This window comes from Carlito syrichta, unplaced genomic scaffold, assembly GCF_000164805.1.
Source record: "Carlito syrichta isolate Samal-C Ts95f unplaced genomic scaffold, Tarsius_syrichta-2.0.1 Scaffold303709, whole genome shotgun sequence".
In the NCBI taxonomy this organism is placed as follows: domain Eukaryota; kingdom Metazoa; phylum Chordata; class Mammalia; order Primates; family Tarsiidae; genus Carlito; species Carlito syrichta.
Genome location: NW_007247805.1, coordinates 48,973 through 70,760, shown reverse-complemented (window position 1 = coordinate 70,760; position 21,788 = coordinate 48,973). Strand labels below are relative to the sequence as shown.

At 37.5% G+C, this 21,788-nt stretch overlaps 2 protein-coding genes across 2 annotated transcripts in view; one reads left to right on the top strand and one right to left on the bottom strand.

The window, feature by feature from the left end:
* ERO1B (endoplasmic reticulum oxidoreductase 1 beta) overlaps positions 1-11,353 on the top strand; it is a 58,918-nt gene extending 47,565 nt beyond the window's left edge. Inside the window, exons 12-18 of the mRNA XM_021712901.1 lie at positions 331-423; positions 550-796; positions 1,725-1,794; positions 4,696-4,782; positions 5,891-6,024; positions 8,434-8,486; positions 11,021-11,353. Of these exons, the coding sequence (XP_021568576.1) occupies positions 331-423; positions 550-796; positions 1,725-1,794; positions 4,696-4,782; positions 5,891-6,024; positions 8,434-8,486; positions 11,021-11,148 (812 nt within the window). The 3' untranslated portion in view covers positions 11,149-11,353. The remainder of the gene's footprint in view (positions 1-330; positions 424-549; positions 797-1,724; positions 1,795-4,695; positions 4,783-5,890; positions 6,025-8,433; positions 8,487-11,020) is intronic.
* A 5,038-nt stretch (positions 11,354-16,391) lies between these two features.
* GPR137B (G protein-coupled receptor 137B) overlaps positions 16,392-21,788 on the bottom strand; it is a 30,929-nt gene continuing 25,532 nt past the window's right edge. The window contains exons 5-6 of the mRNA XM_021712900.1: positions 20,890-21,014; positions 16,392-19,051 (exon numbers count right to left, since the gene is read on the bottom strand). Of these exons, the coding sequence (XP_021568575.1) occupies positions 18,940-19,051; positions 20,890-21,014 (237 nt within the window). The 3' untranslated portion in view covers positions 16,392-18,939. The remainder of the gene's footprint in view (positions 19,052-20,889; positions 21,015-21,788) is intronic.

Below are 21,788 nucleotides of genomic sequence, written 5' to 3'. Positions count from 1 at the left end.
TTTTGTAAGTTTTTGCCTAAACCACAAAATACCTGTGCTGTTGCCTTATGTGTAACATGGGAACTTGCCAGTTGCAGGAGCCCAAACTTCTTGTCCTCTTCTGCCTTACATTCTCATCATATTTGGTTAACTCTATTCTGAAGCCAGAATCTTATTTTGTTTTCCTGTGAGAGAATCTTGACCTAATTGCTTTTATATTATTCCTTGATTTATCTTTAATTGTTCTTTAATCTTAACTTTAAAAATAAGCCTATGTACTGAACCTCCTTGATTAGTTATTTCTGATGTCTAAATGACTGTGATTTCTTTTTTAAATATTTTTCTGAATAGGTTTGTGTCTGGAAAAAAGAGTCTTCTATAAACTTATATCGGGACTCCATGCTAGTATCAATTTACATCTGTGCGCAAATTATCTTTTGGAAGGTAATCAGATTTTTAGTGGAGATTTTGCCTTCAATTCATGTAAAAGTATCGGGGGGAATGCATATTCTCTAGAGCAAGAAAAATTATGCTTACTAAAGACTGGAGTGTATTTCTCTTTCTCTTTAGAAACCTGGGGTAAACCCAGTTGGGGACCTAACATCAAAGAATTTAGACGCCGCTTTGACCCTGTAGAAACCAAGGGAGAAGGTCCAAGAAGGCTCAAGAATCTGTACTTTTTATACTTGATTGAACTTCGAGCTTTGTCAAAGGTGGCCCCGTATTTTGAGCGCTCCATAGTTGATCTCTACACTGGAAACGTAGAAGAAGATGCTGACACAAAAACCCTTCTACTGAATATCTTTCAAGATACGAAGTAAGAATTGACTGTCAGTGATCTGAAATTCTCCACTGTACTTAAATGAGGTAGCACTTAAAGTACAACAAAAGCTAACTCCTAAAAGTTAGGAAAAGGGAGAACTAGAACTAAAAAGGAAAGTAAGTGATCAGTGGAACAAAAGTAATTTTAAAATATCACTAAAAATATTGACAAACATTGATAAAGCTTTGTCGAAACTTTCACATTTGAGAATAGGCTCTATATTTTATATATCTTATGTTTAAAATTTCTATTCTTAGAAATGGGAGGGGTCTTGCTGTGTTGCTCAGGCTGGTCTCGAACTCTGGGCCTCAAGCAATCCTCCTGCTTTAGCAGGCTGCATAGCTGGGACTACAGGCGCACACCACCATGCCCAGCAAGGCTGTATTTTTTAATATCACTAAATTTTATGTAACATCAAAATCTAATGCTACTTTGGTGTTATTCCTGACAATTTTACTTCTAATTACTATGTTTAAATTTAGATATTATAAGTGTATTAGCATTGAGATGAATACATAAAGGAATATTAGCTTTACCTTCTGGAATATTACTTTTGAAAAATGCTTGATTTATAAAACTTGAGTTTACTGGTTGTTAATATAAGCATAGAGGAAAAGTTAGATTAAGAAGTGTTTAAAGTTAATTTATGTTAAATATTAAAAGAATGTTGAGATTATTGCCTGTTTTTCACATAGATTGTTTTCAGTTAATTTTTTAGATTATCTTATGTAATTTCTTTAAAATGTTAGTCATATTAAATTACAAAGCCATCTGTATCTTACTTTAGTCTTTGTCACATTTCTATGTTACTAACCCTTACATATGAGTAAATAAATTTTATAGGGATATAAAATGCTATCAGATTCTAATATAAGTACTTGAATTTTTCATCTGTCACTTATATCACTGTCATTTTTATCAGGTCCTTTCCCATGCATTTTGATGAGAAATCTATGTTTGCAGGTGACAAAAAAGGGGCCAAATCATTAAAGGTAAAAAGTTCTTGATCGGGGGGGACAGAGTTGGGAGTAGCTTACTGGTTGTGTTTTAATCCTATTCATCTAAACTCTTTTCTTTGCCACTTCTCCAACTTATTGAAGTTGGTCTGATTGAATTTCACTATAAATGGTATAAAAAGCCGGGCACGGTGGCCCATGCCTGTAGTTGCAGTACTTTGGGAGGCGGAGGCTAAAGGATTGCCTGAGCTCAGGGGTTCAAGACCAGCCTGAGCAACATGACGAGACCTCGTCTCTACAATAAATCATAAAATTAGCTGGGCATGGTGGCCCACGCCTATAGTTCCAGCTACTTGGAAGGCTGAGGCAGAAGGACCGCCTGAGCCCAGCAGGTCGAGGTGGCCATGAGTGGGCCACTGCACTCTAGCCTGGGCGACAGAGTGAGACTCTGACTCTAAAAAATAAAAAAATAAATGGTACAGAAAGCCCTTCATATTTCATCTCAATTCCTTTCTTTTCTTTTTAGTTTGACCAAGTACTCAGTGAATCCTCAGTCATTGCTATGTCCATTCTGCATTATACCTTTATAAATGTATTTCTAAAATATATTATTTTGAGAAGTTTTATTTTAAAAATCAGTATATATTGTTGTTTTGATGCATCTTTCTTTCTTTTCTTTTTTTTTTTTTTGAGTTGGAGTCTCACTCCGTCACCCAGACTGGAGTGCAGTGGCTGCTCCCGGCCACCGCAGCCTCGACCTGCTGGCCTCCGGCAATCCTTCTGCCTCAGCCTTCCAAGTAGCTGGAACTACAGGCACACGCTACCATGCCCAGCTAGTTTTTGATTTATTGTAGAGATGAGGTCTTGCCGAGTTGCCCAGGCGGGTCTCGAACCCGCAGGCTCAGGCAATCCACTCACCTCAGCCTCCCAAAGCGCAGGATTACAGGCTGAGCCACCGAGCCCAGCTAGTTGATGCATCTTTCAAAATACTATGATCTTTTAGCCACTTTGAGAGCAACAAATAGTATATTTTTCTAAAGTCTTTTGATGGAATGTTGACATTTTTGAAACTATTTATGTTTTTTCTTTGGACTAACGAAAAGATAAAACATACCCATTAACCTGTGATATCAGAAGGAGAATATCTTTTGGGAACATTATTACACTTCATGTTTGGTGTTCTTTGTTTTCATTTAAGTATAATAATTTTTAGTGAACAAACTGTACCCTTAAAATGTTCATAAAAGTATTTGAAATTGACTGGCAAATATTCTTCTAATACAGCTTTACAGTCTTATATATGTAATTCTGAAATCCAGAGGGCTCAAAAAATTGAAACATTTTCTCATGTTTGGTGCAAGGTAATTTGTTAGCAAAACTTGACCTGAATTATTATAAGAATATAACAGGTATTCAGTGTTTGGTTTTGTTTTTAGAATTCTGCTTTGTATGAAAACTTACAGTTTGCTGCAGAAACATTAATGTATTTGACTGTAATGCAGGGTGTTGCCTCACATTCTGGTGGGTATTTTACAATAGTTTGTTTTATATTTCTAAAATTTAAAAAATTCTGAATTCTAAAACACAATTCACCCCAAGATATTTAGATATGGATTTGTATGTACTATAAGAACCAATGAATAAATACTGAGTGATTCTCCATTGGTGAGAGTTTCTTGCTATTTCTGTAATAAGTAATTTGCCCACAAATTTTAGTATTTTAGTATAGGAGGGTTGTAACGTTTTACAGTTGTTTTAGAGGCATATTGCTATGATGGTATTTAATACATTTGCTCCTTTTTATCATGCTTCATATTTTCTGAGTATTCACACATACATTCTACTTCTGATCTTCAGGATGCTCTTGTTTTAACACACAGGGCAACTACAATTATGTACATTTTTGTCCATGAGGAAAGGAGACTAAGCAAGGCCTAAGGTCTCAGAATGATCTTTCAACTATGTAGTGCTGGAATTTTGTTTGCTACTTTTCAAGCTTGTATAAAGGAGAACCTAAGTCCATTTCCATCTGCTCCAAAGAACATGCATTACATGAGAATGACCAGCAAGGGTCAAGTATTTTACTTACATTATCTTTTGCCAAGTATTAATCCCTTTCAACCCTGGGCAGGGCTTGTGGCAGCCAGAATTTCAGGCTACTTGCCTCCAGTTTCATGCAATAAAATGTTCTCCTCAGTGCAATAAAATGAATTTTATTTTCTATGGTTGCCATGTGAAACAAATGAGAAAACTTTCTCTTAACCAGTGTTATCCTCAAATTAGATGGTTCTAGCCTTACAGGCATGCCACACACGGATGCTTACAAGCATAAGAGTTTCCCCCACATAGGAAACTATTACAGCAAAATTAGCGATCCAGTAAGCATCTCTGTAGAATCTGCAGTAGCAAATGTCAGGGACTGTGAGACCATTCACCTCGCACAGGCCTGAAATCAACGATGCTAACTAAGCACCTGTAACAACCTAGTGTGGTGCTAAGGAGTGATACAGAATTATTGTTCTAGGACTAGCTTTCTGATATGGGCTTACATAAAACAAAGCATCAAAAATAAGTGAAACATAAAATAGATATCTTTATTGTTGGTCATACATAGGTGTCAAATGGAAGCAGCATAAGTTCCTTAAAGACCATGAATTATTTACTTTTGTGTCTCCAATAGTGCATATTTTGATGTTTTGCATAAAGTAGTCAGCAAACAGTTGGTTGAATTAATATGCAGAATGACTTTCATAAATTTCTATGAATGTCACTTGTTTTATGTACTGTTAGGCGATACAAATCCAAATCTTTTTCTTCACTGTTGAAAACACAAAACTCATTCATTAATAACCTTCAAAATTTTTATTTCTTATAGTTTAGCCAAATGCAACTTAATTTTAAAAGTCTAATTAGATTAAAACATTTTCTGCTTGCTAGGAGGAATTCCGATTACACTTCAAGAATATCTCCCGTATAATGGACTGTGTTGGATGTGACAAGTGCAGATTATGGGGAAAATTACAGGTATGTATGTTGTCTTTGTTAGATGTATGTTTAAGGATTTTTTTCTGTATTCTATGTTAGTGATTTTAGTTTTATCGTATCTGTTTCTATTGGTACAATCTCAGATTCATTTTTGAAGTTTGTAGTTATGAACAGAGTATATTCATAATTTATATATGTATATAAAGGTAAAATGTAGTTTTATAAAAAGACTGAAATGTCAGCTTTTGGTCATGGAATTTGTTTCAGTGATCAAAAGAAGGCCACCTAGTCGCAAAATAAGAAAGCTCTGTGGGCAGGTCTATTACCCGATATATTCAGTATAAAAAGGATTGTTATTTTCTCTCATATTTTCTTATAAAATAATAATGATTTATAGATAGCCAAGCGACAATTATTATAATGGAGGCCACACTGAAATCAATTTTTTTCTCTAGTACTAAGAATAGAGAAATTATTAAGCGTAGGTGTCACTAATAATCTCTAAGTTTTTAATTATAAAAGTATATAAAAAAGTACTTTTAAGTTTACAAATTGAACATTGTACTTCTAATGTGATATTTTCAGTGTTAACAAAAGGCATTTATTTTTTTTTTGAGTTGGAGTCCTACTCTGTTGCCCAGACTGCAGTGCCATGGCACGCTCATGGCCACCACAGCCTTGTCCTGCTGGGCTCAGGTGATTCTTCAGCCTCAGCCTGCCAAGTAGCTGGAACCATAGGCACACGCATGGCTAATTTTTTTTTTTTTATTGTAGAGATGAGGTCGGTCTCAACAAGTTGCCCAGGCTGGTCTCGAACCTGTGGGCTCAGGCAATCCTCTTACCTCGGTCTCCCAAAGCACTGGAATTACAGGCATGAGCCACCACGCCTGGCCAAAAGACATTTTAGTAATGTGGAATAGTATCTGTATCCAATAAGTGTAAGATTATTCAAGTTTTCTTAACAGCTTGAAGTGTATTATGTGTGTCTCCTGTGAGGAAGTAGAAACTACAGTTTGATATTTTGGTGCAAAGCTTAGTTCATATGAGCTTCCTAACTGTCCTACCAGTGGCTGCTATGCATTCCTTCATACTTTCATAATAGTTACTGTCATAAAGTTAATTGTAAGTTTATTGGTATTTTCTTTAGACTCAGGGCTTAGGAACTGCCCTGAAGATATTATTCTCTGAAAAAGAAATCCAAAAGCTTCCAGAGAATAGTCCATCTAAAGGCTTCCAACTCACCCGACAGGAAATAGTTGCTCTTTTAAATGCTTTTGGAAGGTAAGAACCATTTTTACAGGGAAGACTTTTGATTCCCCATTGGGCTTCCACAAGCTGCGGAGATCATCTCTCCTAAAGTGGTTTTATTTTGTTTTGTTGACAGAGATAAAATTATTATTTTATATTATACCTGTACTCATTTTAGAGTAGCCTTAGTACTGACAATTTCTTTACAAATCATAGGAAAAATTAATAGTTTGCAATTGCCAATATTTCCCAGTTTGCCACCTTAATGTGGGGAAGATATTCTCCTACTGATATTCTCTAGCTGACAATAACTTGTTCCAAAAAGCAGGAGTAAGGAATGGTTGGTTGAGAATGTGATAAAAGAAAAATGTTTAAACCCTTCATCTGTTATATTTCTTAAGCCGGGAGGTCATTTTTCTTTCATTCATTTCTATTCTGTTATTTTCTATAAACAAACAGATAGTTTGCTTGTTTATATCATCAGTGGTTTCAAAAATAATCTGTATTTGCCAACAAAGATACATGCAATGCCAGTTGAGAAATATAGAACAGAAGGAAAAAAAAAATCAAAGAAAATAATATGCTGCCTTGGAGAAAAGGGCAAAAATGTCAAATCAAGGAAAAAAAATTTTAAGAAAAATAAAGGATCAAGTAATGCAGAGATTATTACTTATGCTTTCTTCACATGCATTTCAAGTTAAAAAGAAGCAGTTAAATTTAAAATAGATTAATTGTATGTTTCCCATCTTAATACACAGCAAAGATTTCACCTGTTGCTCTCCTGAATTTAAAGATGATATTGTAGGTTGAGATTTCAAATATAAGATAGACATAGGGTGTCCATCATTAATTGGTATTTCATGAAAAATTCCGTCTACTCACTATGAAGCCTGCAGAAAGATAACACAGGAGAGACTGAATGAAATTTATTTAAAATCAAATTGAAATGAAAAAAGTTTTAAACAATTTGAACAGCTTAAGTCCAAATAAAATTGAGAAAGATGAAATTAATTGAGAATTTCATCAAAATTTCCCTAGGTCTCATAAAGAATATTCATAAATGCAACTTCTTGCTTTAGTTCGAGGTTTAGAGCCTTTGATTGTTCTCTAAAGTGTACTGAGCTCAGACTCAGGGGTCCTCGAGTTCTGGAATCCTGGCCTGCCCTTTAGTAGTTAGTAGTTGTGTGAGCTCAGGCAGATCGCTGCACTCCTAGCTTGCTCCCTGTCTATGCAAAATGAGGATGATCAACCTCACTGGTTAGAAGCCACCTACTAGCAGGTGACCTTGGGAAAGTTACTTCATTTGCTTGAGCCTCAGTTTTCCTCAAATGAAAAATCAGGGTTAATTATATCTACTTAGAGTATTTTTAATGTTATAATGAGATCGTATGTGTGATGGGCTCAGAACATTGCCTGACATTTGAGCTCTCAATAAATAATAAAGCTTTTTTTCTATCAAGTAGTTAAAAAAAAGGAGCTTAACACTCTATATTACATTACCCTAAGTCATAGGAAAGGAAATCATTAAATTTTTCTTGTATCAGCCCTGAATTTAACATAAGAATAATTGAGCTTATAGAATTATTTTTTTTGAGATTTCCATCCCATAGTGTTAATTTCGGGTCTGGGCTGAGAAGTGTTTCAATCAATTAATCAATAATCATTTATTGACCACCATAAGCATTAGTCATGGTGGGCACAGGAGAGCAACTCAGGAGGAGACAAAGTCTGACAACAAAAAACAAATTAGTGTGTTTGGGAAGCAATGAGAAAGGAGTGGGCATTTGAAGGAAAATGTGCAAAATGAATTTAGAAGGCCAAATGCAAATTGTTTGAGAGTCTTTATTGTCAGGAATTATTCATACCACTGTTCTAATGATTAATCTAGCATTTGTTGATAATATGAAGTAACTGCTTTATTTGCCCCTTCTAAACCAAAGAACTGTGGCAATGTTTTTGTCAACATTGAATAAGAAATTACAGCATACTAATTTAAAAAAGGAAACTTCAGTGTTGCTTAAGGTTTTTTGTTGTTTTGGGTTTTTCAAGTTGGAGTCTCACTCTGTCACCCAGGCTGGAGTACAGTGGCAGGATCACTACTGCTGCAGCCTCGACCTCTCTGGGTTCAGATGATCCTCTTCCTCAGCCTTCCAAGTAGCTGGGACTATAGGCATGCGCTACCATGCCTGGCTAACTTTCTTCGTAGGAATGAGGTCTCACCATGTTGTCCAGGCGGGTCTCGAACTCCTGGGCTTAGGCAATTCCTTCCTTGCCTCGGCCTCCCAAAGTGCTGGGATTACAAGCAAGAGCCACTGCCCCTGGCTGCATTTTTAAAATTTTAGATTTTGCTTTCAAATTACAGCCCTTGTTAACAATGTCAATAATTTAAAATACATATGCATCACGTTAGCTGCACTAATATGCTTTTTTTCCCTTCTACAGGCTTTCTACAAGTATAAGAGAGTTACAGAATTTTAAAGTCTTATTACAGCACAGTAGGTAATAAAGGCTTTTATATGTCTAATTAGAGACATAAAGTGACTGTGTAAAGCCTTTTTATCTTGGCATTCAGCAGAAAGAGACTAATCTTCTAAGACTTCAAGAATTCTGCACTCTTAAAGAGAAAATTCCAATGCTCACTTGAATATTTATGATTGTTATCAATTAGAGATATTTATAAATGAAGTATATACTTTTAAAACATGTTAAGTTATACTAATTTTGTTTAATTTTATGTGTTTCCATGTGTTGAATATTCTGCTATTTTGTTTAGAATTGGTTTTGTTTTTATTCTGTGATCCTTTAACAGTAAATGATTATGTCTCCACCCTTTTAATGCTGTTCACAATCTGTTATGGAAAAGGAGAACTTGGGAACAAATGTTACTTAGGGCTAGTGTCAGTAACAAAAATTTATCAATGATTTTTTAATATGTCTTTAGCCTTGCCTTTTATAATATGGAACTGTCACCATGATAAATGGCCCTTTAATTCCCCAGGACTTCAATTTCAATGGTTTTTGTTTTTGTTTTTGTTTAAGATTTTTAATTGCTGTTGCTGTGTTGTTTTTGGTCTAAAGTACCTGCTTTGGTAAAGGTGAATAAGCTCTCTCCCCTGTGCTTCCCAGCCGGATTTCCTGTATGTGGTGTTCTGGCTCAACAGTGTTCTTTTACTTAGCACTGTCTTTGGATTTTTGCCTTTCTCTGTCCCTAGAGATTTTAGGGACACAGGAATTTTAGAATATGTTACCTACTATTAGAAATAAATTGCATTAATACTTACTTTATAGATTATTCTTGGTAAAATTTGAATAGGATTATATGAATTTACAATGCCAATTAAAAACATACACAAAATTTGCTATTTTAAATTAAAGTACGTTTTAAAGGATTTAATTTTAAAATATAGTCTATGCAATCTTGCAATCTTCTAATTCTCAATGTGATTTTCTTTGGTAGAATATATAAAAAGTAGATGACGTCAAGCCTCCTTTAAGCTTCCCTCTCCTTACCTTTTCTTTTTATTTTAGTTCTTTGTATGTAAACAGTCCTTTGTGTGATTCGTACCAACAGATGACTTGTAAGTCCCAAACTGTCATTTTCTAAACCTGGAATTTAAAATCTTTAAACAATATTTAAAATCTTGATTCTTGTAAAGGTGTCAGTAGGTATGATAATTTGAAAAGTCACATCTGTGTAGAAGTAATGCAGCTACAAAATCAAGAGTTATTCCTTAGACTCTTCAGTCTTTTCTTAATAAGTGCTCTTAAACCCCGATCTTACCCTGCCAGAGTCTGAAATGTGTTCATTGATGATTTAGTGACATATTTTAAATTGTATTTAGTTGACTCATCCCTCTTTTAAAGATACTTGGCCATCCCTTGGAGGAAAATGGTTGGGACCAAGGTCTCAGAGTTGTTTATTTTCTCACCTGATTTATACCCTTTATAAACATGGGGTTCTGTTGTTGATGGTGGTGGTATTTTTTGTTAAGCTGAATAAAAAAGGCCGGCTTGGTTGGAGCCTCCTCCCCTTTTTCTCCTAGAGGGTGCAAGTATTGTGTGGGGTGGGGGCGACCTTCAGGCAAACTAAGTACTAGCTGAGCAATTTGGCTATTATATTAACAACAGTTATTCTTAGTGATCATTCAGAATTTAAGAAAATGTGAAAACTTTGCACTTTGTGTATGATAACTGTAAATTTTAAGGCCTTTTTGGGTAGCATTACTTCATTGTTTCCTCAGTTAAGATAAAGGCTGTTATTTAAACTCTAGTAGAGAAAATCTTTGGTCATTACCATGTATTGCTTTTTTCTGTACTGTGACTTGTTTTAAGCTTGGGAAAAATAGTATATTAGTGTGTTCTAGGAAATCAAAAGATCTAGTTAGGATAAAAATTCTTTTTAAGGTTTTAAAACATTTTTCACTACTAAAAAAATAAAGTATTCTTAAGCTGAAATTCATTTGATTAGCTTTGTTTTACCATAAATCTGATTGTGGAAGGCAGCCTACAATTTTGTGTATGTGCTGTATTTCTGAAATGACTGTGTGAGCATGGTGACATTTTATGGTTCTTATGATAGAAACTGTTTTTCCAGTTCACACCTTCTGTTGTAAAATGATGCCAGAGTTTGTGTTGTGCATGTGCTTAGCTGGTGAATACCTCTAGGCATTTTGTCTTTATCTCATCACCTAATTTAAAAATCCAGCACTTGATAATATAACTGACAGAAGTGATTGTACTAGCTGATGAAGTAATGGAAATGAAGAAGAGAAAAACATTCCTTCCTTCAATGGCATGAGCTTATTTTTTATAAGCGGCATCTATGTAAGTTAGGTAAACTATATATTAAAATTGGCAAATTTTGAATGTTTCTCCTTGTTTGTTAGATTATGAGGAGTATCAGACAGAATAGTAGTAAATTTCAGTTTTGAAATAGATGAGTCAAAATGTTTTGACATTTTAACATACGTGTATTCAAGATTTGGAATCTCTGTATATGAAGTGTGTCATGTTTTTCAACTCTGCCTAGGTGCCATTGTATATAAGAAAGGACAGCTGTTTTTATCTTCATCAGCATTGCCTTCAGCTGGAAATTGGCAACAGTTCACAGTAAACCTCCCAGCAGTTTGCAGATTGAAGTACCTGCAGAAACCTTAGCTGTTCACCAAAACACAGATTAGGAGTATGGTATTGTGGAAATTATTTGGTAAAAAACAAAATACACACACACAAATTTACATGTACTCTGTTTTAAATAACATCTACAGGTGCAGCTTTAAGTTATGAACAGAATTCCAAGTAATTTATTGTTGTACCCACCAGAATCTAGAAAATATGAATTAAAGTACATGTTTCTGCAGTCTTTTCTGTTTTGTTTTTTATCTTCTATTTTAAGTGTTTCTTTTATGGCATGAGAATTTGATTGTAATTTTTGGAGAAGGGAGAAAATACATGTATAAGTAGTAGTGACTCACACCTGTAATCCCAGCATTTTGGGAGGCCAAGATGGGAGGATTGCTTGAGCCCAGGAGTTGGAGTCCAGCCTCGGCAACATAGTAAGAACTCATCTCTACAAAATATCGGGAAAAAAAATTAGCTGGGCACAGTGGCAGCACGCACCTGTAGTCCTAGTTCCTAGGGAGGCTGAGACAGGAGGATCACTGCAATGAGACTGGATCATGCCATTGCACCCCAACCAGGGCTACAGAGTGAGACTGTCTCTCCCCTCCCCCAGCCCCCCCCAAAAGTAGCTTGAGTTTATTTCTTCTTATAATTACAAGCATTGGCAAACTCTGTATTAAGGGCTTTATATCATTTGGCTTTAAATACTTCACAACAGCACTAGTAGGAAGGCATAATTATTTTTCATAGTCATAGCTGGGCATGGTACTCACACACTTGTAATCCCAGCACTTTGGGAGGCTGGGGCAGGAGGATCACCTGAACCCAGGAGGTCGAGGCTGCAGTGAGCAATCATGCCACTGCATTCCCAGCCTGGGTAACAAAGTGAGACCTGAACTAAAAAAAAACAAAACAAGTTTAAAAAAATTATTTCTTCATCTTATAAATCAGAAAACCAAGGGTAAAAGAGGTTAAGAAACTTGTCTGTGCACAAATACTAGGTTGTGGACCTAGAATGTGAGACCAGAAAGTCTGACTCTAGAACCTCTACTCATAATGTGGTCTGTCTGTGACATTTAGTTGGCCTATTACTGTTCAACTGAAAAGTGGGAACTTCCAGCATCTTTTGATTTGTATTGAATCATAAGACTTTTTACATAATGCTTATTTTATTTAATCTTTTGAATAGATAATACACTCACATAGTTTAAAAAGTCCCAAAGAATATAAAAAGTTATTCAGTGAATGTCTTCTATCCTTGGCCAAACTTCTCACCATAAATAACCTTTGTTCTGCGTTTCTTAGGTTTTCATCCATACTTTTTTAGGCATATACAAACACATACAAATGGAAAAGCTTATTCTCTCATTTTTACCCCCAAATTAACATCGTATACATACTATTTGCTTTTGTTCCTTTAGTATGTCTTGACAGTCTTCTCATATCACTAGTTTTTTCATTTTCTTAGTAGATACTTGGTATTCCATTATGGATGTGCCCTTGATGAACCAGTCCCTTATTAATTGGCAGCTGGACAGTTTCCAGGCCTGGTACGTATGTCATTTCACATTTATATAAATATGTACCTATAGGAAAAATTCCCCAAAATGAAGTTTTGAAGTCAAAGACCATGTGCATTTGTACTTTTGAAAGATGCTGGCATACTGTCCTTCATGGGGTAGTTCCCAGTTGATATACCACAACCTCACCAACAGAGAGATTATTAAGATGTTGGCGTTTGGCCATTATGATAGATCAAAACAATTATATATCAATGTGAAAATTCTTATTATGAGTAAGGTTGACCACCTTTTAATATGTTTAATAGCCACTGAGGTTTATCTTTGTGTTCATATCTTTTGCCCATTTTCTACCATATTGTTTTTCCCCATATTGCTACCTATTTGTTAGTGATATTAACCCTTTGACAATAATGAGCTACAAATATTTTCCTTCCCATTTGTCATCTGTCTTTGGGCTTTGCTTATGACGGTTTTGCCATGTGAGTTTCAAACAATTCTTATGTAGTCTGACGTGTACGTTTTTTAGTGGTATCTGGATTTCAAGTCATAGTTAGAATGCCTTCCTCATTCCACAGCAAAACAATTAATTCACCTACATTTTCTTCTAGAACTTCTATGATTTTCTTACATCTAAATTTTGAACCTTTGGAATGCATCCTAGTGTGTATTCTGGCATAAGATGTAAGTTATGAATTCAACCTAATTTTCCCCCCAGATGATTAACCCCATTATTTCATTTATTGAAAAGTTCATCTAGTTTGAGAGACTACATTTATTATAGATAAAATCCCATGAGTATTTAGCTCTGGGTACTGTTTCGATTTTGTCACACACCAGTACCACAGGGTTTTAATTACTCAGGCTTTACTTTTTAATATATGGTGCATTGGTCCTCTTTCATTCCCCTCCCCCTTCCTTCTTTTTTTTAAACAGTTTTCCTAGCTATTCTTACTTACTTTTCTGGAGGCACTTAAACAAAAATTCTTGACGTGTGGACAGAGCATGCCAAAGCTCTGTCCACCTTAGGTTCTCCCTCAAGAGTTGCACTTTTAACCACTTACTGTGTCACTCTTCTTTTAACTTGACACTTTACCCGATAAAGACACACTTTTTATGACTTTTCCATTATTCCAGTATTCACTGGCCACCACCCAAACAGGTCAAGGAAAACAGGCAGGACACAGGGCCTTTGCGGACAGAGATTCATCTCGCGCCTCGGTGTTAAGACTTCATCTCCAGACATGACTTAAGGACTGTCTTCATGTAAAAGCTTTGCTTTCCTTTTTATTCCATTTTGAATTGTTTGCCCCAAAGTTGGATATCCATCAAAGATTCATAAGATGGAGTGGCACTTATGTGAATACTAAACTTGTAAAATCAATACACAGTGGATGAAAGTGCAAGAAGGTTTTTCCTTTTTTTTGAGTTGGAGTCTCACTCTGGGGCGCGGTGACATGATCACGGCTTGCCACTGCCTTCTTGACCTCCTGGACTCAGGTGATCCTTCCGTGTCAGCCTCCCTGGTAGCTGGGACCGCAAACTGTGCCACCATGCCTGGCTAACTTTTTTATTTCTACTTTTTTGTAGCGCTGAGGTCTCACTACGAGGTCTCACTATATTCCCAGGCCGGTCTTGAACTCCGGGGCTCCAGCAGTCCTCCCACCTCAGCCTCCCAAAGTGCTGGGAGTACAGGCACGAGCCCCGACACCCAGCCAAGAAGTTACTTTCAAAAAGCCTACACCAAAGAGCAGGATTTGACTATTCGTTCCCGGTCCTAGGAGCTGGGAACATAACGGTGAACAAAGCAGATACACATCCCTAGCCTAACCAGATACACATCTAGTTTATAGTGAGAATAAACCCAAAGGAAAAGGGGAATGGCCAACGGAGACACCTGTCTAGTGGAGAAGATGTCCTCAATATGAATCAATCTTGGTGTCTTCCTGATGGTGCCATCGGATTGTCATAGATCGATGCTACTGATTAAAGTCATTCCCGTTTGTTGGTCAGAGCAGAGTCAGCATTCATCGAGTGTTCTGGCATCAGTTAGCTTTCCTTGTGGCTTTGCTCCCAGAACATCTCCCCCAAGGGGTGAGTGTTCCACTCCCTTTGACAGGCTTTAAATTCTGCAAGCCTGATGCCCAGACTCTGGGCTAGTGAATTCACCAAGGAGACAGCACACCAAGAATACTCAGTTACACAGATTTAATGGCCCTAGTAAAGCACTGTTTGTTTATCCTAAAGGTACCCTTTTTATACTCCAGTTCATGCCATCAAGGAGCATCATGACTGGGAACTGCAAAGAGACTTAGAGGACCTTTGTAGGTTAGTGAGACTTATGGTGAAGAGCAACAGGAATCGGTAGAAAGGGGAGGAATTTGAGGCAGCTTACAGGCTAGGGAGATCTAGTTGAAGAGAAAAGGCATCTGCTCCCCACTTCCAGGGCAGAAAATTGATGCTGGATCTAAAGAACCTACGATTTTGAGGGGTAGGCAGCTAAGGTCCAAAGGGAAGCAGGCTTGTATCTAAAGAATTCGCGTAAGGTCTTAGTTTCTGAGAAAACAGCAGGGCCCAGCTGTACGGCTCAGGGACTGGAGGTAGGGAATCTTAGGAAAAGCTGGGTGGATAGCCTTAGGAGTCACCGGATGTGGGTCTTGGGACCTCGAGCCTGTCCTGGATGAACTGGGCAGCCAATCTCAGAACCCCACACTGAATGAATGTCGAATCAGTCCTGGCCCAGAGGAACTGGGCAAAAGGTGTAGGGGCTCTGACACAGGTCTAGGCTGGGAGCACAGGGGCATCCTCAGCTGATTGAAGGTGTCTCGATCCTCCCGTGCAAGGGCTCTTCACGTAGCCCTGCTAAGAGCCTATCCTAGGGTTAATGTACGGGTGTTCCTGAGTTTCTGTAGGGCGGGATCACAGACACGGGCCAAGGGCCGAGTCCAGTGTCTCGCAGGTAACAGGTACCAGGGACTCGACAGACACTGAGTCCCACTCCTTTAGCCTCATGGCTCCTTAAATAAACTTTCTTCACTTCAGTCAGCTCCTTCATCTCATCTCCTTGCAACAGCTCCCCTGTCTGGGTCCATGAGCAGTCTCAAGTAGCATTACGCACTGTTAGAAATGTTTTCAGTGAGATTCACAGGATAAAAAGGGATGTATATTAGATGTGTCTGACCAGATCTAGACTGGTCTGTTCTTTACCATGCAAAACTCTAAGCGAAATAAATGTATTTTTAAAATAACATTTGTTTAGATGGAATTTTGATAAAAGTTTCAAATGCTTAGACTCATTTAGTTCTAATGTAAGTTCCCCTGCACTGTAAATGATAAAAGCCATATTCTAGTATTATCCACCATGTAAATCTAAGAAAGAGCCTTTTTCTCACTGCTTCTCAAGCTTGAGAATTTGCTAAGGCCTATTCCTTTCCTCTTCCCAGGGTTAAGTGTTCAACTAAGTGTCGGCTGAACACTAAAGCCAACAAAGAGTAGCTGTCTCAGCTTTTGGTGAAAGAGGGCACTGGGGAGATACTAGGAGCATGCCTAATCTAAAGCAGCCAAACGTGGTCCCGAGCACAGCTATGATGAAGGTGCCTGATACATTCAAGAGTAAATTGGCATAACTAAATGTGACTGATGTGTACATTGCAATGGCCAGAACTTATTACAGTCTACAACTGTGACTCCAGATGTTTAACCATCAGCTCAATTAAACGGGTTAGTTGTAAAAAGCAAACAGAGCTAATGAAAGACATGCACAAATCAGCTGGCATTTATAGACAGCTGCAGAGGTAGACACCTATTCCAACAGTCACACAGAATTCACAGGCAGCCTTTGAGTGCTGCATCAGACTTAGGTAAATGATGCTACATCATTTTCAGGCATACTGCCTCTTCTCCGTACAAATTTTAACTTTAAAAGGGCCAAAGTTCTCATCTCATCATGTTGCCTTAAAATAAGAGGGCATTTGGGTATTTTCAAGCCAGCCATCACCATTGTCATCACCATTTCTTGACCTCTCTCAGCACTTGATAATCCACATAAACAGTAGTTTGTTATCAGTAATATACCTAGCAGAAAAAGGAAATTAGGAAACTAAAGGGAATTTTAATTTTCCTCCCCACATCATTCCTGCAACATTTCACAGCGTATACATGCATGATCATTTACTATGAAAGACAGTTTGATACAATCATAGTTTTTTCTATTCTAATATGTTTACAACATTTAAAAAAGTTTTAGCACTGCCGTTTTTAAAAGGGAGGAAGAGAAAAATAGGCACTTGGAACATTGTTATCCTTTCCAACAAAAAAATAATAGTTCAAGTAAATATTAGTAGCTTCATCATAAAGTAGATGATGACCTTTATTAATTAATGCTAGATGGTTCAGTTTTTCTGTCAGTAACAACAGAATTAATGGTGTTTACATATTATAGGTTGAGTATAATCACATGATTTTAGTGATATTCTTATCACCATATGTCAAAAAGAAAAAACTACCCTTAGCTGACCTAATAATGAAGGACAGTAAAACTTCTTGAAGACTTGATTGAAAGGAATTTGAAAGGAATTTAAAACATATGCTGAGTCTGCTTTTAAATTCTCCCAAGTATTAGTAATACAGTATGGTCACAGTAGGGTCTGTTAGGGCTTTTTAGAATAATCTGTAACATTTAAAACAATACAGGGTTTGCTTTAGTGTAGAATTTTCCCTGACAAGTATCTGCTTTAAATGCTATGCTACCCAAATTTTTCCATGTGCTGAAAGACAAGAATGTGGTTATGTGGGATTATGCAGGGTACAGGTGTTCTATACAAATGAAAAACCCAATCGTGACATTTGAAACTTGGGATCTCAATTTTAAATATCATCAAAATAACAGAAGTAGACTTGATCTCTGTGAAATCAACACCAAGAGATCAATTATACCTGAAGATCAAAATGGGAAGTAAGAGTCACTTGACACGCATTATGCATGACGCAGTAGGACTTCCATTTGATACACCCTTCCCTCTTTCCCACCGTCTCCCAGGCAGAAACATACTTTCTCCCTGGGAACAGTACTTCCTCTGGAACCTTATCTCTGTTTTGCAGAAAATTGGAGTACTTAACTTCCCAACAGGCTCCAGAGTAAATACAGTGGAGGTTTCAGAATGGCACTTCTGGTCAGGGAGGCAGTATTTTGTAACACGTTTTTTACTTAAATGGAAGATGACTCATAAGCAATTGTCTGCATCATGTCCTTTGCATGGCTAGGAGACAGGCGTGATGCTGTGTAGCCCGTTACAATGCTTCTGCCATTTTAAATGTGCAGCTTTTTAATAGGCTATTTACAGAGCTGTTTAAAAATAAAGGGCATTATTTTAAGTATGGTTGGAAATTTCAGAAAAAAATTATTATGATTTCACACAGTCTTAGCTCAAGAGCTTGGGGTATTTATCATTCACGCCCATTTTGGAACCTCTTATTTTCCCTTGAGTCAGGGAAGGGGTAGTCTTGTCATAGCCCTGAGGTAATGGATATTAGACTTCACTGGGCTGAAAAAACCATGTGAAATTTCTGAATACAGCAGAGGAGGTTTAACATTATAATTCAGTTACATTTTTAACATCACTGACGTGCACATTAGTGCCATATTGCAAGGACGTACCAGACTTTTGGCAAAATTGAAGAGATTATTTGAGGGACCAGCAGCATCTGGACCTTAAAAAAAACTCTGAAGAGCCACTGCTACCTTACAGTCTGCTGATAGTTCATTTCATTTTAACTTTCAACACTGGAGTTGCAGTTAGCTTTTTAGATGTCCATTGTATTTTAGGAGTCTACTAATGAGACAGTCAGAATCTGAGCGACCTTCAGTGACCTGAAGAGGTAAGGATTTGAGGAATGCTTTTAGTCCAAGAGCCTTAAAAAACTATCAGACCGTATATTCTATACTTTTAAAGTGAATGATGCAAAAACATTTGTGCAAACTACAACATATATTGCAATAATATTCTCAAGAAAATACCCTAGTATACTTTAGCATTATTATTTAAGTTATATAAAATACATCTTTATAAAAGTACAGATTTTCTTTAAAAAGTTTAAATTATACCCACTGAAATAGCCAGGCTCACTTTTTAGTACTAAAATAAAGGCTTATCAATCTACATTACTGCTTAGTCCTATGAGCCATTAGAAACCTGTAACAAAAATCAAGTCCTATTTCTTAAGGAAAAGTGCCCTAAAAATTCAGCTGTCATTAAGTCTTTCTGAAGCTTTTCAACTGAGGAATCTTCCATGAAACTGTTAACTGATGCTACCCATGACTTGGTTTGTCAGGATCCAAAGTTGAGTCTGGTTGCAAAGTTCCTGCTTGTGCCAGGAAGCTGTTAGTTTGTTGTCCCCAGTCATAGTAGTCTGGAGCAAAACTTAAAAAGGAAAAAAAAAAAATGTCAGTGATTTGAAGTAATATACTATGTATAACATGTCTAGTTTAGGGACACAGGGCTGGGATTTTGTAAAAACTATAGACAGTCTCAAAGTTCTATAAAGTGGCTTCTTGAAGTCCATTTTCCCACAAAACAGTGCTATGCACAGGGCTAGAAGCCCGCCCACTGAAGTCTATTGAACGCTTTAGAGCCCAGAAGTATAGTATAGTACTCTACTATAACTTTAAACCAGTCACTATGTGTAACAAATGTTTATCATCAAATTGTATTTGAATCCTAACTCTGTGCTATGGCTGCAGTTAACCTTGGACTCGGGCACTTCCCCCCTTTCTGTTTGCCTTCCCAGCTCACTGAAAACTGGGTGACAGCAGCCGAGGGGGAGCCCGGTTACTGTCTCGCACCCTCTACATATGCTGGTGTAAACTCTTATTATTCACCTCCAAAATATTCTGGGCCACATCTGCAAGTAGGTTTTCAAAAAAGGAGACTCTTCTTATTAAAACTCACATATAAGTATAACATAAGCACAGGTGAGACTTGGAGACAGGGTACTGATCGAATGATTACATGATATATTTCCCTCTTGGGGATTCAGGGTACATATTAGCACATCACAGGCTCTGAGAAATCCTGTAGTTTTTAAAAAATAAGTAAAGATATATGATAATAAATGGTAGTGACTCATAACACACATTTGAACAGACCGCCTGGGTAGAAATCCCAGCTAGCCACTTACAGCTGTGTGAACTGGACAAGTCACCTAACCTTTGGATACCTCAGTTTTATCTGTAGCATGAGGCTAATAGTACTGATCGCACAGGATTGTTATGAAGACAGAGTTGATACAGTGAACCTCTGAGAACAGTGTCTGACACACAGCAGGTGCTGACACAGAGTAGGTGCTGTATAAGTGTTTGTTATAAATATTTGTTTAAATTCAGGCCAAACATAGACCCTGCATTTAAATGAAATTTTCAATTAAGAATTGACATCAGGCCAGGCATGGTGGCTCACACCTGTAATCCCAGCACTTTGGGAGGCCGAGGTGGGAGGACTGCTTGAGCCTAGGAGTACCTCAGCCTAGGCAACATAGATGAAACCTCACTGAATAAAAAATTTAAAAATTAGCCGGGCGTGGTGGCGCATGCCTGTAGTCCCAGCTACTTGGGAGACAGGCCAAAGAGGTTGGGGCTGTGGTGAGCCAAGATCGTGCCACTGCACTCTAGCCTGGGCAACAGAGTGAGATCCTGTCTCAAAAAAGAAAAAATGACATTCAAATTTGAAAATGTGGTCCTTAGAATGTATAATTTATTCTAATAAATGAATGCTATTTGGTTTACTCACTGGCATTTTTTAAAACATGTGATTAAAGGGGTCTAGATTTCCTGCATCATGTTCCATTGAGTGATTCCATGATCAAGTACTATATTTCTTTCCTGGGGATTCAGGGTGCATATGAGCATATCACACGCTCTGAAAAATCCTGTAATTTTTAAAAAATTGGCTTTCTTTTTAAACCATCATTTCCCTTTCCATGGCACAGCTAAGGAAACAGTGTTCCAGGGAATATTATTTAGGAAACAGTACTGTATATAATCGTGCTACAGGGCTTTTAAAAATCAGATGTCAGTCCTTTCTCATGCCTGAATGCTTCACGTAAGAAAAACGGTAAAATGATCTGCGACGACTCTACCTAGCCTATGCTGCCTCCAGCTGCATAGTTCTTTTGTGGGGATTTTCTTTTCGTTTGAAGCCACTTCATTGGTGCAAGCTCTCGCCTGCTAAGAAGGCCTCTCTACCACGAAGCAGGGTCTTACCTTCCCTGAAGCCCCTGAGGGGCAATGTTCCAGGCAAGGTCATCGTCACTGTCGTATCTTCGAGGGTTGTCAAAGAAATAAGACCTGGGGCTGAATCCATGGCTGGGGACCATTCCAGGGTTGCTCTAGGCAGACAGACACTCATAGTCAGCATGCTTCCAGACATTGTGCCTAGTTTCTTCCAGGAGGCTAAAGATGTCCTGCTCAACCGGATGGACGCAGGAGTGTTCTACCATATGGACAGAATCCTCCGTCCGAGTCTTGCTTACACGGTGAATCACCATTTTAAAAATCCCTTACTGAAAAGCTAGACACAGTGCCCAAATTAGCCAGACTAAAGTAGACAGTCTAATTTGGATATAAATCTGTATAATCATGTGGGCATTCCTAATAAATCAAAACAACAAAACAGTAGTGATGAAATCATGTTGGGAGGGTTTCTCATCCCAGTTCCACATCCTGTCTCTATAATCCTATTTCTGTCCCCAAACTGAGTTCACTTCTCAATGAAGATAAAATAATTGGCCTCAAGAAGACCTTAGAGGTTATTGCCATTTTCAAGATCATACCTGCCCTGGGCAACTGTTGTGGCTTGAAATGCCTTCTCTGCCAGCAACTACTAAAAAAGGAAGTCCTTTTTGTTAGGAAATTAGAACTAGGTTATATGGCAAATCCAATCTGGCATATGTTTTTAAATCTTTGTACATATCACTAGTGTTCTGTTTAAAAGTTAATCAATAGAGTATGGAATGGGCTGTCCTCTGATGGGTATCTATATGTGAATCCTGCTTTTCTAAGAGTAATCAAGCCAAATATAAGGAGCAAAGCAGAACTTACACAAGGTGGGATGCCTTGGAATTTACTATTGTTAGTGGTTCAAGATTATCTATGAGCCACAT